The 16,452-nt window shown below is 47.6% G+C and overlaps 3 protein-coding genes across 3 annotated transcripts; 2 read left to right on the plus strand and 1 right to left on the minus strand.

Moving 5' to 3' along the window:
* The first annotated feature begins 60 nt into the window (after positions 1-60).
* On the plus strand, positions 61-4,472 carry EBNA1BP2 (EBNA1 binding protein 2). The gene is made up of 9 exons (XM_075710830.1): positions 61-123; positions 255-338; positions 593-750; positions 1,370-1,493; positions 2,806-2,895; positions 3,143-3,218; positions 3,490-3,580; positions 3,880-4,051; positions 4,405-4,472. Exons 1-9 carry the CDS (start codon positions 61-63, stop codon positions 4,453-4,455), a joined length of 909 nt encoding a protein of 302 aa, XP_075566945.1. The 3' UTR covers positions 4,456-4,472.
* Positions 4,473-5,140: 668 nt separating this feature from the next.
* CFAP144 (cilia and flagella associated protein 144) lies at positions 5,141-8,336 on the minus strand. The gene is made up of 4 exons (XM_075711541.1): positions 8,204-8,336; positions 7,323-7,382; positions 6,294-6,397; positions 5,141-5,222 (listed from the first exon to the last, which is right to left on the minus strand). Exons 1-4 carry the CDS (start codon positions 8,334-8,336, stop codon positions 5,157-5,159), a joined length of 363 nt encoding a protein of 120 aa, XP_075567656.1. The 3' UTR covers positions 5,141-5,156.
* A 221-nt stretch (positions 8,337-8,557) lies between these two features.
* On the plus strand, positions 8,558-15,119 carry PIF1 (PIF1 5'-to-3' DNA helicase). The gene is made up of 12 exons (XM_075711320.1): positions 8,558-9,034; positions 9,108-9,213; positions 9,290-9,415; positions 9,512-9,665; positions 10,223-10,337; positions 10,411-10,517; positions 10,931-11,070; positions 11,759-11,865; positions 12,678-12,765; positions 13,419-13,564; positions 14,550-14,741; positions 15,063-15,119. Exons 1-12 carry the CDS (start codon positions 8,558-8,560, stop codon positions 15,117-15,119), a joined length of 1,815 nt encoding a protein of 604 aa, XP_075567435.1.
* The last annotated feature ends 1,333 nt before the right edge of the window (positions 15,120-16,452 follow it).

Here is a 16,452-nt window from a genome sequence, read left to right on the forward strand (position 1 = left end):
CGGAAGCGGCGGCGGGGGCGCGCGCACGCGGCCGGAAGCGGCGGCGGCGGCGGTGGCAGCATGGCGCGGCGCGGGTCCCTGTCGGACTCCGGCTCGGAGGACTCCTCTCTCTCGGACTCGGAGGTGAGAGCGTGGCCGCGGTGGCGGGGCCGGGGCGCGGGCCCGACGGTGAGGCCTCCCCCGGCAGCCGCGGGGCAGGGCCGCCCGGTGCCCCCGCCGGCGGCGCGGCCTGACCGTGCCCTCTCCACACACAGCTGCAGGAGGCCTTCTCCCGGGGCGCGCTGAAGCCGGGGCTCAACGTGGTGCTGGAGGAGCGGCCGAAGCGGCGCAACGACGCGGTGAGCGGGGCCTTCTCGGGGCAGGGCGGAAACCCCGGGCCGGGGCCGAGGAGCCCCCGCTGGGGCCGGGGCCGGGGCCGGGGCCGCGGGGTCGGGGCAGGGCTGCCCTCCGGGGGCCGTGCACTGCTCTGCTGCTTTGGGGTATCAGCCGGCGGCCTGGGAGGAGCAGCCCACGCTGTGACCTGGGTGTTGAGCCGGGCCCGGCTGGGGCAGGCGGTTCTGTGGCGGAGTGCAGAGCTGTGCTTCTTCCGCAGGACGGCCTGAAGCAGTGCCTGTCCGACTTCAAGCAGCAGCTGGCTTGGGTGGAAAGGCTGGATGTGACTTCGGGCCAGGTTGTGGACCCCGTCTTGGGGAGTACTTCGAACAAAGATGCTGTTGACCCTGAGAATGATTTCCAGAGAGAGATGAGCTTGTAAGTGTCAAAAACAGAGATTACGTGTAGGGTCTCATCACGCTGCTGCATGCTTGGTGTCATGCAGGTGTGCTGCGGACTGCCACACTGGCTGTCACCCGTATCAAGTCACTCTTGGGCCATGTATTTTATGTTTGATGGCTCTGAATGTTTTCCAAGATAACTACAAATTAATGCTAGTATATTTAATTTGTCTTGTGACTGGAAGTAATTTCCATCCTCACAGCAGACTTCCATCCTTTGCTGAAAAGTTTATTTTAAAAGTTCTTTGGTTGTAGCACTACGGCTTTAACACAGGCTATGGATTTTGTTTTGTGGATTTGTTTTGGTGTTATTACAGTTCTCATGTTTTGCCTTGCCTTTTATAATCCAACATATATATATCCAACTGTAACTGGAAACTAGATAAATGTATATCTGCAGGATATAAGGTTTAATATTGTACTGGCACCTAAATTCCTTTTAGTAGCACTGAATGCTACAGGGCACAGAATGTTGATATAATTCTAGACCAATGCTTGTTAGATCCCTGTATCAGCTAGCTTATGTGAGCAGTTTCTGTCAGCGCTGCGAGATCTCGATACCCAGTGATAGAGCTGGTGCTGTGCTGTCTCCCTAGTTACCGGCAGGCTCAGGCAGCCGTCCTGGAAGCCCTACCTAGGTTGCGTAAGCTCCAAGTTCCTACTAGAAGGCCGGATGATTACTTTGCAGAGATGGCCAAATCAGACCAACAGATGCAGAAGGTATGTGCAGTGAATGACAGCTTGCTTTCTCGTGTTATGTGTTGGTTTTAGCCTGTGTTAGGGATTAACTTTGAGGTGTGATTTGTGAATACTTACCTTCATCTCTTTGACAAATGCCTGTGACTGTTTGTGTTTGAAATTTTGTTTGTGACAGGAAACTTCTTCCTATTTAGGTATTTCAGTGCAATGTAGGGATTTCCGTCACAGGTTGGAACATAAAGTAGAAAAGCATGATTTATATTCTGCCCTGAATGTATTTAATATTAAAAATTGAGACTTTTTCTTTGTATGTGTGACAGTGGTTGTAAAGTTGGCTGTGTTTATGCTCTTTGGCCTAAGACTTGCAGTCAGCTGTGGCATTAACATGATCCTTTTTCCCTGTTTTAAGTATCACCCTTTGTTTATACTCAGTGTGTTTTGGTTCTCTGATTTTAAACTGTGTGTTATTGAATTAATCTGTCATGGGTAGTAAGTCAGATTTGTGTAGGAAATAAGAATTTCACGAACTTGCTTCTTGATTGTGGTCTTTGTTCAAAACGGAACCCTAATTTTTGTTTTAGTTTTGGAAAAAAGGCTACATTGTCTAAGTTAAACAAACATGAGCTGGAGTCTAATTTGGAGGTTCATGTATGACTTGGTCACTGTTTTGACAGCTGATAGAACCTTCCTAGAGAAGATGAAGATTAATAATTAACTTATGCTGAGGCTTAAGTCAATTCTGTACGCTACTGTTACCTTCTTTTGCTGGCTTCTGCTTGAAGAACAGTTTTTCTCTCCTAGTGGAGTCACAGACTGAATCCAGAAGATCTGTGTTGAAATCTCTGTAATCCCTTGTAATGCAGCATCCTTATGGAAATGTTTGTGAACAAGGAGGGAACGAAAAAGATGTTTCCTATGGCATAGAAGGGTCGTTGACTCTTCTTCAGTGCTTTACTTTTAATAATGACAAGAAAGAAACTGTCAAGTCTTCTACATATGCCTGAGTAAACCGACAAAAATGTGACAAGATACTCTTGTTTAGCGGTTCCATTAGAGCCCATTGTAAGGCTTTGTCTTGCCTCTGTGTGAGTTTTGTCTTTTTAACCAGATTTTGGCTACAGATCAGTTCAGGAGTTTCTGTAATAACTGTTCCAGCCTTGAGTTGAAAGAACGTTATGCCTTACAAAGCATTATCTGATTGAGAGATGTTTCCTTTTTTACACTCATCGATAGTTCACATAATTACTGATTTCAGGACTGCACAGCAATCATAAAATTCTCAGATTTTCTTCTGTGTTACTGATAAATTTTGTTTTTTCTATCCCCTAATAAGATTCGACAGAAGCTTAAGAGTAAACAGGAAGCAATGGAGAGGTCTGAGAAAGCGAAACAGCTCCGTGCAATGAGAAAATATGGCAAGAAGGTGAGGAGGAGCTACAAAAGGGACCTATCTATGACAAGAATCTAGAGCCTGAGTGAGGAGCTTAGAAAGTGAGACCACTGGAGGCTGGCTAAAATATATGGAATCTGTCTAGTCTTCTGTCTAGCTGCTTTGAAGGAAGACAGAACAAAAGATGGGGTACCTTAAAATAAAGAAAGGGGAAAAAAAAGAAAAAAAAAAGTATGGGACACTGCAAGGAACAACACTAACATTGTGCTTCTAATCTCAGGTACAAACTGAGATTCTGCAGAGGAGACAAAAGGAGAAAAAAAATATGTTGAATGCAGTCAAGAAATACCAGAAAGGTAAAGTTAACTTGTCTGAGAGAGAAAATGTATAATGGGAATAGTGATGGGTGAGCGATGTAAGGCAGTGTGATGTGTCGTGTCAATCTGTAGTGCTGACCAGTGAGCTTGAAAGGCTGCTGCTGTGCAGAATCATACGCCAGTGGCAGTGAAAATCCTCCCAAGTAGCTGTTGTTCAGTGAGGGTGACTTATTGCTCTTACTTGCTTAGGCTGAAGATTCATATTTTCTGTGGTGGTAGCTGAACAACTGTTATGTCTTTGTTCTTGCAGGTCTCTCTGACAAACTGGATTTTCTAGATGAAGAGCAGACGTCGTCTCAGGGGAATAAAAAAGGCAGTGCAAGTCAACGGATAAAGAAGGGGTGAGACCAGGAAAGAAAGATATTTAAATGCAGAATCTCTGATTTTTTTCAGTCTTTTAGGGGATCATTTTGTGGAACAAGAAAGCTGTCTGATTAGTGTTTGTTAAAATAAGTCTGAGGTGGCATTCTGTCCCTAGAGAGGAGGAAAGCTGTGGCCAGAATGGAACAGAGACTGAGATGTGCTAATTTCTGCCTCTTCAATAAGAGCGGAGAGGTTTATGATAGCAGATACCTGTGCCTTCTTGAGAGCTTCCTGAGGAAAGGAATACAGGCAGTGATGCTGTTCGGTTGTTTTTCAGACCAAATGCCAAAAGACGATACAAGAATCAGAAGTTTGGTTTTGGTGGGAAGAAGAAAGGCTCAAAGTGGAACACAAAGGAGAGTTTTAATGATGTATCCAGTTTCCGGCCAAAAGTGGCTCACAACAAAGGCCCAGGAAAAGGAGGAAAAGGAGGAAAAAAAGCCCTCAATGTAAGTAAAATGTTGCATGGAAATGATCCTGGTTGGCTAGGAAGCCAGCCCTGGTCAGGGAGGGAGAGCTGAGTGCGTGGTGGGTGCCTCCAACATGTGGAAGGGACAATGTCTGTCTTTGGGAGCTGGGCATAATTCAGTTGCAGACAGAGTTGAGGATGGTGGTTCGGTGTCTGAGCAGGGAAATGAGCGGGGGAGTTAGCAAGTGCTGTTTGCTGCTACCTGTGTCCCAAAACCTCCCTCTCCAGAGGTGCTGACAAATATCCTCTCCTTGGTATCCTCCCCAAGCTGTAGAGCTAGAACAAAGCTTGAGGACATGAAAATAAAGATCTGAATATGTCCTTTTTTTGCAGAAGAGACCTGGAAAAAGAACAAGGCAGAAAATGAAGAGCCGAGCGCGATAAGAGGACTGTGCTCCCCGGTGGGGTTCCTGTGTTTCTGTGTGTTGCAAGATGTGTTTCTGCTGTCACCAAGCAGCTAACTGTGGAGCAAGCTGGATGCTTCCAAGTGGCAAGGAAAAAAGACAGTGGAAACCAGTGCCTTATCGCTAATTTCTTCTTACTGTCTGTTTTGTTGAAGGATTGTTTTCTACTTAAACCTTTGGTGTGTGAACGCATTAAATGGTTTGCACAGAACTACGTCTAATTCACATTTAGTTGTGTTATGAATGGTGGCTGAAGCTTGCCCTTTGTTCCCTTCGTTCTGACAGCTTTTTCCACAGCTACTGTTGACATGTACTTGGTGAACTTGAGTTCTGGGTCATGTTGCCGATGTCAGCATAGGAAGCCTGAAGCCTGTCAAGATGTTAGAAGTGTTTTTTAGACTGTTCACATAGATGGGTTTGGAAACAGCAGTGAGACAAATGCAGAAATCTTATAAAATAGGTTTATTTCTGTAACTATTGTCAGGCTGCAAATCTGGACAGTCTGAGGTTCTCTCTTCCCTTTTGTTGCTGTCTTCTCTTGCCAGAAATCTACCAGACTCGCCTAATAACAAGGAGGGCCTGACACATTAGATGTCATTAACTGCTTCTAAGTTGTGTGGCTTTGCCACTCTACTACGGCAGGTTCTCAGACGGCTCTTCCCCATGCCCCATGGCAGCCCTTTACTTAGTGATCTCGGTTCTCCGGCGTGGGAAGTAGAGTCTGCAATCAGTACGGTCCACGTCAATCTGGGAAAGAAAAATGATGAATAGTGATGTGCTTTTACTAGAATTAGTAGTAGTAGCCCTTCCTGAGAAGAGTGATGCACAGTGTTCTTGCTGCTGAGAAATGCCCAAATGACAAACGAGTAGGGTACCACTTAATTTGAGAATACACTGTTCAATGCTTCATTATGGTAGAACCTGGTGAAAAAGGAAAACTTAATGTATGAAGCAGTGTCATGAGTCCTGACTCTATAAATTTAACTAGCTTCCCTACATGCAAATTTAGCTGCCTCTTTCCTGCCAGCCTAATCCTACCACCAGTGTCCAACAGCATAAAGCCCTACTGGGGTGTCTGCCTCTAGCCTTCTCATGAGTAACTAGTTTACCTGAAGTGTAATATGAAAAGTTGCACAAGACTATCTTATTTTCTTATTTATCTTAGTTGTCTTTGTAACAGGCCAAAATTAATCAGACCCTCATTTGCCTTTCTCTAAACACTAATCTACAAAGTCAGTCATCGTCACAGCTATTAGTTTGTCAGATATAATTGATGTCTCAGCTTGTTAATAAGATTTATTTTCCTCCTGTTTATTCACGCTTCCCCAAATGAATCCTCACTGGTGTATTCTGCCTCGGGTTTACTTAGCTGATTATTAATTTTATGGTTCTGCTTGCAATTTGTTTGAAAGATACTGTACAGCAGCACATTTCTTTTCACAGTACTTATGTATGTCACTTCACATTGCCTGCTATGCCATTTCTCATGGCTGACTGCTTTAATAAACAGCCGTGACTACATATGTGGCATTTGGCAATATGCTTGGGGTTGACTGTCACTGTAGATATTTTGCATGCAAGTTTCTCGGGGGAAGTCTGCTGTTTCTCTGTTCACAAGCCTATGCCAGTGTGAAGAGTCCTCTTAGGTTTCTGAAAACAAATTTTAAAACCTTGTCCACAAATGGCTCTGCTCATTCCTAGTCATTCCTGTTTTCCATGTTTGTCACAAATGATTTTCTTGCATGAATATCTTTCAGTGTGATGGGCTGAACCTCTCTGAATCCTGCAAAGAGCTGAGTCTTTAAGCACCCTACTCACCAAAGGTGTTGTGTTCCAGCCAATTTCTTGGCTTTCAGTTTGTGGCTCGGAATATTTCTTTGTTGGCTCCAGCGCTGCGTGGTGAATAAGATTCAGAAACTTGGCTGTTGGTTTAAGAGACACAAATACAAATGAAAGAAAGTACATTTAAAAACCAGTCACCTGTGGATGTGTGTTTAGAATGGGACATCTTAATGCTGTCCAAGCAATAGCAAGAAAGCGAAGGTTGGAGGCAACCTCTGTGCTTTTGTGAATGATCCTGTAAGAGAATGCAGGGTGACATTTCTACTGAAATTTGTCCTGATGAAGTTTCACGATTTGCCTGCCTATACTGTCCTGTTAATTCTGTCATCCCTCTCTACTGTATTGCAGCATCTTACTTTTCTTATACCACATCTAATATCAACCAGTGCTCCACGTTAGCTGTTGTCTTTCTCAGTTACCTGAGACCCGCTGCCTTTCCCTGTTTTGGTTTTCTCTGCACCCCACCTCCCCACCCCATCCTTGACTAGAGCAGGCCAACCTCAACTGACTGTTAAGGTTTTTAGACAAAATTGGCATGTTAGAAATAAGGGAGCAGCTGCTATAAGGGTTCCTGTTATTAAGCAAGTTATAAAGCAAGACTCAGCAGCTGTTTCGGGAGTTTACTGTATGCAGTGGTTAGGTAGAATCTGCAATGACAGGTAACACATATGTATAAAACATGTTTCTAGGTGTTTTGTTTGTTTTCCCCTGAAAGAGGTTTAGATTCCCAAGCAGAATTTTATAGTATGATAACTAAAAACAAGAATAAAAGCATAACTCCATGAATGCAACTTTATACTGATAATGAAAAGTAATGGCAAAGGGCCTTAAAGTGGAAAAAACCCTGCCTTACGTTTAACAAAAATCATGAATGAGTTTAACTTTCTTCTGTTGTCATAGGGGTGTTTCCACATATGTAATCTTTTAGACTAATTGGAATTTTTTAATCTTATTTATTAGTCATTTTCTTATGCAATTATCACAAGCTGTTCAGAGGTTTCTTACCATCTGCCGGCTCTTCTATATTATCATGCCAAGACATAGGCTTCCTGGTGATCGTGTGAACTGGAAAGAAACGATGCAGGTGAATTACTTTAATGTGAATTTAGCATCACAGCCAGGTATAGGATATCTGTCATTGCAAATGGTCCTTTTGGTTATTCCCCAGTCTGGGCCCAGCTACTTCACTGAAACTGTGAAGGAAGAACAGCATGTGAACAACAAAATGAGAGTACTAATAGCAGCTTCCTAGAAAGGAAAGGGGGTTAAGCACGCTAAAGGCCCTTCTATGGGGCACTGCCTGCATTCACCATGGCAAAGTTCCACCCCACCCATGTGGTGGCCTGCCGGGTGCCACATTTCAAATAATTTTCCTTTGGTTCCTTTTTGTTTTGCTGTGAAACCTGCACCTGAGTGACTCTTCACATCACCCGTCCATGCCAGCATAGGTAATGACATTCTATGGCTGTGAATTGGCAGGTAGAAATCAGCCTAGGGGCTGAAGAAAGACGGTGTAGTGTTGGGGCTCTCTACCCCATCTTAGCTCTGTTTTTTTGCTCAAGATCCTTGGGTTCCAGATCCTAAATGGTTGCCACACTTCTGCATGTTCACTAAGGCACCGTCTAATTTGGGCAAATTGGTCTTGTCTCAATTCTGCCTTTTGAGCGTGCAGACCGCTTTCTCAGGCACAACGAAAAGCCCACCAGTTGCTCCTTCCAGATCTACCCCTCTCCCTGCCCGCTGCCGGCGTCCCTGGGTGCAGGTGCCGCGGGCTCTGGGCCTGCCGAGCCTTCCCTCCGCCCTGCGCCTCGCTGCAAGGCTTGCCGTGCCCCAGGGGCGGCCCGCCAGTTCTCTGTGACCCTGGGGCCGCCGGCGCGCCGCCTCACCGCGATGGAGCGGGTTCAGGCCGTACTGCGTGTGCAGCCTCTGGCACTGCAGCTCCTTCCGCACCCGCTCGCACAGGAGCTGGTTCTGCCGCACCGGGTCCGGCGGCTCCTTCTCCCCGCTGCGGGCGGCCATGGCCTCGCCGCGCTGCGCGGCGTCCCGTAGCCTGGCAACGCCTCACGTGATCCCCCACGAGGCTGCTGATTGGCCCGGCTGGCGCTCCTCCGCCCCCCTCCCTCGGCCCGACTCCCTTCCCGCCTCCTATTGGCTGCCGGGTTAAAGCCCCTGGCGCTGATTGGCGGCGGCCGCACGCGGCTGGTTTGAATGGCCGGTGCGGCAGACGCGGAGGCGGCGGCATGGAGGACGCGGAGCTGCGCTGCACGGTGGCCGTGGAGCAGCCGCTGCCGGGGGTACAGGCCCCGCAGCGCCGCGTCATGCGGGGCGCGCTGGTGCTGCTGGGCCGCAACGAGCTGCGGCAGCCGGTGCTGCGGGTGGTCGGCAGCGGCGGGGCGGCGGCGCTGAGCTTCGCGCTGGCCGGTGACACCGTGCGGCTCTTCACGCGGTTCGCGGGTGACGGGCGGGCGGCCGTGCGGGTGGGGCCGGGCGGCGCCCAGGTCCTGCTCTCCGACTGCCCCCCAGACGCGCTGCGCCGCTTCCTCCGCCTCCTGCGGCACAAGGTCGCCGCCGGGCCGCGGGGCGCGCCGCGCTGCCCCCGCCTGCTGGACCGGCCGCCGCCGGCCTTCGCCGCCATCAGCCCGCTGCAGGAGCGGGACCTGCTGCGCGCCCCGGGCCGCCCCCGCGGCGGCGAGGCGAGGGGGGAGCGCCCGGCGGAGGTGAGTCCCGGGGCGCGGGGGCGGCCCCGCTCGGCGGCCCCGCTCTCACAGCGCGCCGCTGCCCGTCCCGCAGGTGCCCCGCGCGGAGAGGCGGCCCCCGGCGAGGCTCTCGGCGGAGCAGGAGGCGGTGCTGGGCGCCGTGCGGAGCGGGAAGAGCATCTTCTTCACCGGCTGTGCAGGTGAGGGGGCCGGGCGCTGTCACCCGGTAGAGTCCTCGGGCCTCGCTGCTGACCCGCTTCTCCTTCTCCCTCCAAGGGACCGGGAAGTCGTTCCTGCTGAAGAGGATCGTGGGCTCCCTGCCTCCGAAGAGCACCTACGCCACAGCCAGCACGGGAGTGGCGGCCTGCCACATCGGTGGCACCACTCTCCATGCCTTTGCCGGTAACGGTCTGCCCAGCAGCGAGGGGCTGGGAGCTCTCGCTCCCTTCCCAAAGAGTCAGCTGCTTCCTAAAGCTTTGCTTTCTTCTCCCTTGCCAGGGATCGGCTCTGGGAAGGCGCCGCTGGAACAGTGTATTCAGCTGGCGGAGAGGCCTGGGGTGCGCCAGCACTGGCTGGCCTGCCAGCACTTAATTATCGATGAGATCTCAATGGTGGACGGCAAGTTCTTTGACAGACTGGAGGCAGTGGCAAGGTGAGTGGTTGTCAGGTCAAGCAACTAACAGAAATCAGTTTCCCTAAATTTCCAGGCTGCTTCTTTGGTTATGTGAATGGATACAAGGCAACTACTGGCATAGGACTGGAAGGAAGCACAAAATCGTAGCCAGTATGTGGGCAGACCTTTATCTTGGGATAAGTTTTGATCGTGTCCCTGGTCCCCAGCTGTGGCTGTTCTGGTTGCTGTTTCTATCTCTGGAGCCAAGTGTTGTCTGTAGAGCTGGGTCCAGGACACAGCTGTCTGTGCTGTGCCCAGCAGCTCTCTCTTGCAGAGAGAAGTGGCTGTAGTATAGCAGCTACCAAAGAACCAAGACTGGTAATGATATCTGGGGTGCGTAAGCAAAGCAAACTTAATGTCACGTAATAGCATTGCTTAATTACTTTTAGCTCTTCTGACACAGCTGAGGATAATCATCTCTTACTGCAGGTGGCGTATGTTGGCATGTACTGACAGACTAAGAAGTAACTTCTGAGACCTGACTGTCCAGGTCCTGGAGGGCATTCAAAGCTTCTTCTCTCTTCCCTTCCTTTCAGGGCAGTCAGAAAACGGGATGAGCCTTTTGGAGGAATTCAGCTAATCATCTGTGGGGACTTCTTGCAGCTACCCCCAGTCTGCAAGGCTAACGAAGAAACCAAGTTCTGCTTTCAGGTATAAAACTGTCCCTAAACTCATTCTCATACTTCAAGTCTGCCTCTTTCTTAACAAGAGAATGATTTGCCAGGCAAAAAGCTGGAGGAAATGCATCCACATAAATATGGAGCTGACTGAAGTGCGAAGACAGACCGACAAGACCTTTGTCTCGCTCCTGAGTGAAGTTCGTTTAGGCAGGTGAGGAGAAACTCATCTCTCTTTCTAATCCCTGCTCCATACTGATGGAGCAGAGGAAAGAGCGGTTTGTCACTTCTCTGTGCTCTATCAGGAATGCAAGGCTGGGGGCAACAGCTATAAATGCTTTAATTAATGTAAGCAGGTTTTATATATGCTGCTCCAGCAAGGAAGGACACTTTCTAGGGTCCCTCTTCGCAATTTCTGCTGAGGAACTAAATGGATCCTGAGCTGGCAGTGGCCAGGGCTGGGGTACACACTTGCACTGCTCTCCACCTTTGTGTAGTTATCTTTCTCTGTCCTTCTCTCTGGAGGCCTGGGGCTTGCACAGCCTGATCCAGCTGTGTGGAGGTTACTGCTGCTCAAGCCTTGTACCTGATCTCTTTAAATAATAATCCCCTTTTCCTGGTTACCAGGTGCACAGAGGAGGTTAGCAGACTGCTGATGCAGACTGCTGCTAACAGGTCTGAGCGTGATGGGATCCTCGCTACGCGGCTCTGCACCCATAAAGATGATGTAGAAATAACTAATGAGAGATGCTTACAACAGCTATCAGGTGAACTCCTTGGAGGAAGCTGCTGGCTTTGGGGCTGAGCTCTGAGTGGATGCAATGGGGACACTGTGGTGTCAGGAGAAACCGGTGTTCTGTCATGCACAGCAGCATCAGCCCAAGCTGTGCGTGTTGGAGTTGAGCTGCCCTGGGGAAAAACTTCACAGCTTTTTGCTTAAAAATCCACAGTTACTTCTTGGTGTGTAATAGACAGAGAGCTCATGCCTTGCTGTGAGGTAAGGTGGCTCATTATTGCCTCGATACCCCTGCTTTTTCTTTCTATAGCATCTCAAAAAGGCCACGGTCTATACAGCCACGACTTGAATTAAGGGCTCTTTCATTTCTGCTTCCCTGTTGGCCCCTAGCATTCTTTCTTAGTCCTCTTTGGAGATTTGGTGTTGGCAGCAAGTGAAACTGGTCATATGCTCAAAATGGTGACTGCTCAGTTCTTACTTACTGCTGGCCTTTGATTCCTGAGCCTTCTCATGCTCTGGGAGTTATGTTGGGAGAAGCGGCAATAGTGAGCTTTCTGCTGTTAGATGTGACGATAAGGTTTGTGTGAAGGTGTCAATCAGCAGGGCAGAATGGATATTAAAAGAGGAATTGGTGTTAGAAGTAAATGCTGAACCTCCTGCAATGCTGTGTGGAATATATTCAATGGTTGCAATTTGTCACATCTTTCTTTCCTTAATAGGACAAGTGCACACTTTTGAGGCTTTGGACAGTGACCCAATGCTAGTGAAGTTAATTGATGCTCAGTGTCCTGTGGGTGGTAGAGTTGAGCTAAAGCTTGGAGCTCAGGTGAGTGCATGTACACACATTTGTGAAAGACCTGCGGATCAAATGGCATAAGAAAAATGAAGAAATAGCAGATAAATGTATACAGTAGATTAACGTATAGAATGCAGATTCTGTATAGAACAGCTATGCTAAGCCAACAGAAGACACTATCCCACTCTGTATCCTTTCTGCTTGGAATCTCGTCCAGACAGAGAATTAGTTTGATTTGAGTGCAGGTCCATGTCTCGTGGACAGTGGTGACTGCTATGACTTTGACATGCATTTCTAATCAGGTTTAGAAACTTCCAGGTAGCAGAGAGAACAGGCAGTCCTTGCCTGCAGTCTCAGCTCCAGGTACAGCAGCCCTCCTGACCTGTAAGGGTATGGCACAGCTTGCCAAATTTGCAGGACTGGGCACCTTGCTGTGAGCTAGGGCTGTCAGAATGGAAAGGATGCAGGATTGTGCTAAGCAGCAGCACTGTTTGCCTTGGGAAGTTATTCCTTAGGTGTCCCCAGAATCTGTATGTGTCTAGACTGGTTGGTGTTTGGGGAAGGGGAATCTGTTCCCTGGATCTGAGCTCACAGCTGTGGACAGAAGCAGCTCAAGTGAAGTGTTCAGTGCTGCAGAATGGATGTAGTTGGGAATCCTAGGAAGGAAAGGCTGTGAAATAGTTTCAACCAAATTGGAGACGGTGCTCTACCCTGCAATGGGATGTTGTGGCCATGGCCATATTGGCCTGCTGTGCTTATGCTTCCTGGCTAGAAGTTTAGCTGCAGGTGGCTGAACAGGCTGTAGAGCCAGTGCACTAAGGGATTTTTCTTTTTCTCTGTAGGTGATGCTAGCTAAGAACCTGGATGTGTCTCAAGGGCTGGTGAATGGGGCACGAGGAGTTGTTGTAGGATTTGAAAGTGAACAGAAAGGTAAGCAAGCTTTTTGATCTTTTGTTGAAGGGAGAGGGAAAAACCAAAACAATTTATCATTGATGGCTAATGACTTGTTACTTTTGTTTACTGCTTGTTAAGAATAATTGGAGGGAAAGCAGGGAGGAGGTCTTCTCTGCAGTGAGAGCCTCTGGGCTCTCATGCGCTGTTATGTCATGTGCTGCATCAGCTGTAGCTGCCTGCAGGGCCTCTTGTGTTTGCTTTCCTTTGTTCTCTAGATGTGTATGCCCATTTGTATTTCCTGTCTGTTCTGTTGAAGCAAATCTTGGTGGTGGTTTGTGGGTGGGTTTTTTTTGTTTTGGTGGGTTTTTTTTTTGTTTTCTTGGAAAATAACGTTCTGCTACCTGAAACGTGTATCTTTCACTGCACCTCAAGTGATAAATTACCTGACTTTAATTCTCCTGCTTAAGTAGGTCCCAAACATCATTTCAGGACATCCTATTTACATGTGGGGGGGTTTAGGGTTTTTTTTTGTGTGGGATTTTCTTTTTTAATGCAGCCCTAAAATTAATGAAAGCCTGACATAGGGAAGGAGGGGGGGAAAAAAAAAAAAGTGTTCTTAAGCTGCTGGCTTCCTGGCTGTTGAGTGTCAGGAATACATCCCTGTTTCTCTCCTGCTCCCGTTCCTACAGGGCTGCCTAAGGTGAGGTTTCTCTGCGGGGTCACACAGGTCATCAAAATGGAGAAATGGGTTTTCAAAGGACCATCAGGAGTTCATCTGAGTCGTCAACAGTTGCCTTTAAAATTGGCATGGGCCATTTCCATTCACAAGAGTCAGGTGGGTGTTTTTATACTGCAGTCTATAACCTTTTACACCATCATAAGCCTTATTTCCTGGGTGAACTTGCATTGCTGGTAAAACAGGAAGGAAAACTGAAAGGCCCTTGTTGTGGGGGACCTCTGGAATATGTGTGTCTAGCTGCAGAGAAGGCAGCACCTCTTCTGCTTGTAATGCTTGTCCATAGGGCCAGGGATGGGCTACCAATACTGCTAGAGTTTCTATAAGGGTGTTGCTATCTGCATAGTTGGTGTTAGACTATAAAGCAGCATTATTTACTGCTGTGGGCTGATCAGGGTAGTCTTTCCCTGAGAGTCATCAGTATTAGTGATGCTGAGGTCTGCAGTGTACCTGAAGAAGCTGCAGGAGTCACAGCTGTGTTCTTTGGGCTGGACTCCCCCTTTGGTGGTGTATGTTGGGTTTTTTCAATGTAACTAATACAGTTCTTACCTTTCCAGAAGACTTCATATACTTTGATAAATACTTGTCTTGGTATTAGACCTGTGAGTTTGTTCCCATGCCACTGCTTAAACCAGGCCACGTTGTAAATTCTGCTGCTTCTTGGTGCAGACAGGGCTGGCCAGGCCTAACCCAAACTCTGTCTCAGATGGTCTGCCTGAGGACTGCTTGAGACTGGCGTCTGTTCCAGTTAATTACTAGGAGTGAAAACAGCAGGATTTCTTTCCCTGCTGTGTTGATTATATGGGATTTGTGGAGTTTCACACAAGAGGCTCACTGGAGTTAGTTAGTGGACCCTACTGTCTGCTAGCAATTTCCTGACAGTGTAAAACTGTCCTTTGTTTTCTACTGATTCCCATCTTTTAATCGGTTACACAGTCAAACAAGAAACTTCCTTTTCTTTCGTTAAGCCCATATACCAAGGATGGTACCTTTGACAGACTCGCAGGAGAGGTCAGTGTTGATACAGCATAGTGTTCTTTTTTGTTTGTTTGTTCTGTAACAAACTTCTCTGTGTCTTTGATAGGGCATGTCTTTAGATTGTGTGGAAATCTCTCTGTCTCGTGTCTTTGAAAGTGGGCAGGCTTATGTAGCCCTCTCCCGAGCCCGCAGCCTTGCAGGTCTCCGTGTTCTGGATTTTGATCCAAAAGTAGTGAGAGCTGATCCTTCTGTGTTGCAGTTCTATAGACAACTGAGACGTCATCAACTTCTAACCCAGGTAAAGAAAAACTCTGTGCTAGCAAAGCCTGCCTTGTGCAACTACATGAGATGTTTGTGCCGAGACGCTACTTTTTCTTCCTAAGCAAGATCATTCAAATTAAAACTCGTAGTGGCAGGAGAGCTGAAACTGCAGAGAGGGAATGTGGTGGGGCAGTTCTTGGTGGCAAAATATCTGCTGTAGTGCTGGGATTGTATAACACTACCTGGCCCTGTGGATGAAAGGATGGGTTGGGATTCTTTGATCCTCCTCTTGCAGTAAGGACTGAAAGGAAAGTGGGCACACAAGAAATCTCTTCTAATTTTTTTTTCCCTCCCCTAGGATTCACTACACACCCATTCAGGTGCTGATGAGAAGGAGAACTGGAAATGCAGCTGAGAATGTGCTGATGCTGTTCTGGCCTCTGTGAGGCAGACTGCTGAGTTGCAGTGATCTTGTTATTGAGTATATTTGATAACATAGGTAAAAGTCAAAGGACTTTTAGATGTTTGTTTATTCAGCTGACTCTGGATGTGTAGCAGTATCCCCATCTCGTGCCTCTGAAATCTGGAAGGCTTCTGTACCCCCTTTTTGGGCCTACAGCCTTGAGTACTTGTGTCACAGATGCAACTCTAGCAAACAAAACGACTGAACAAGGACGTGCCTGAGGACCTTCCTATGGTTCTATCCTGTCTGCCTGGCTGCATTTTATTCGCCACATATGTAGACTGAAACTTGTGTGCCTTTCTTCAAGCATACCACGGTTGAGAGATGGAAGGTGTGTGTCCTCTTTGCCTGGATGGACTGGACCTGTTCAGAAGAGCTGCTGACGCAAGGGAAAGCAGTGCTAAGTATCTGGAATACATGCTTGATTCTCCTGCAAGTGAGGAGATGCCAGGAGCTGGGCTATCACTTTATAGCATGCTGGGATGTTCTTGCCTTCCAGATGCTTAACACCAGGAGGCTTTGCATAACTTCCTCCACAAGCAGAACTGTAAGAGTAATACATTGCCTGTTATGCTGATACACAGCCTTTTTATTAGTTTGTTGTATACAATAAGATGTGATTTTTATTTTTTTAACCTTCTGAGATGAGCTGGCACTGTTCAAAAATAGGAGGAAGTGCTACATCTTATACCTATGATCATGGAACTACAAGAATTGTGAAGATCCATTACCAAGAAGAGAGTGAGAGGTGATGGGTGCTGGTGGGAGCCCCTCTTGTTTAAACACGTGAGGCTCGCTCAAATGGGAGGGAGTTTCTGCTGGAAACAATATGTCTGACTAATAAGGTGGAAGTTGAATGTGTAATAGGGAATAATGGCCAAGGACATATGAAGTGAGCTGTAACTTCACCTGTTTCAGCAAAAGCAGAGATGAGCAGAGCTAATATACTGTCTTTTTGAAATTTTAATAAAGGAGAAGCTTTGGTCTTTGTATTTTAGCACATTGCTTAAAGCTTAAGTAACTTGTATATCTTTAAATGTTTAACATGTGGGAATAATGTGATATCAACATCCAGCTGGAACTTGTCTCTTGCAGGGGTGTGTCTCTGTAACAGCCTCTGCAGTTTGGGTGAGTTGAAGGTCACTTCTTGGCAGCTGCTCCCCTTAAAGCCAGGGAAGGATGTTGACTAGGCAGTGGTTAACATAACAGAAAACAGATTTTGGTAGCATTTCAAAAAGTATTTTTTTAAGTGGTGTTTGTTTTTTCTGGGCTTGAGGGGGTACAG

This window comes from Pelecanus crispus, chromosome 5 (assembly GCF_030463565.1).
Source record: "Pelecanus crispus isolate bPelCri1 chromosome 5, bPelCri1.pri, whole genome shotgun sequence".
Classification (NCBI taxonomy): domain Eukaryota; kingdom Metazoa; phylum Chordata; class Aves; order Pelecaniformes; family Pelecanidae; genus Pelecanus; species Pelecanus crispus.

Bases quoted from the DNA above. Each gene is read 5' to 3' on its own strand.
- EBNA1BP2 (XM_075710830.1), top strand. From the start codon at position 61: ATGGCGCGGCGCGGGTCCCTGTCGGACTCCGGCTCGGAGGACTCCTCT. The intron at 124-254 runs GTGAGAGCGTGG...CTCCACACACAG, and splicing joins CCTCTCTCTCGGACTCGGAG to CTGCAGGAGGCCTTCTCCCG. The intron at 3,219-3,489 runs GTAAAGTTAACT...TTGTTCTTGCAG, and splicing joins AGTCAAGAAATACCAGAAAG to GTCTCTCTGACAAACTGGAT.
- CFAP144 (XM_075711541.1), bottom strand. From the start codon at position 8,336: ATGGCCGCCCGCAGCGGGGAGAAGGAGCCGCCGGACCCGGTGCGGCAG. The intron at 6,398-7,322 runs GTAAGAAACCTC...TTAAACCAACAG, and splicing joins TATAGAAGAGCCGGCAGATG to CCAAGTTTCTGAATCTTATT. The intron at 5,223-6,293 runs GTGAGTAGGGTG...TTTCTTTCCCAG, and splicing joins GCTGGAACACAACACCTTTG to ATTGACGTGGACCGTACTGA.
- PIF1 (XM_075711320.1), top strand. From the start codon at position 8,558: ATGGAGGACGCGGAGCTGCGCTGCACGGTGGCCGTGGAGCAGCCGCTG. The intron at 9,214-9,289 runs GTGAGGGGGCCG...TCTCCCTCCAAG, and splicing joins CTTCTTCACCGGCTGTGCAG to GGACCGGGAAGTCGTTCCTG. The intron at 13,565-14,549 runs GTGGGTGTTTTT...TGTCTTTGATAG, and splicing joins TTTCCATTCACAAGAGTCAG to GGCATGTCTTTAGATTGTGT.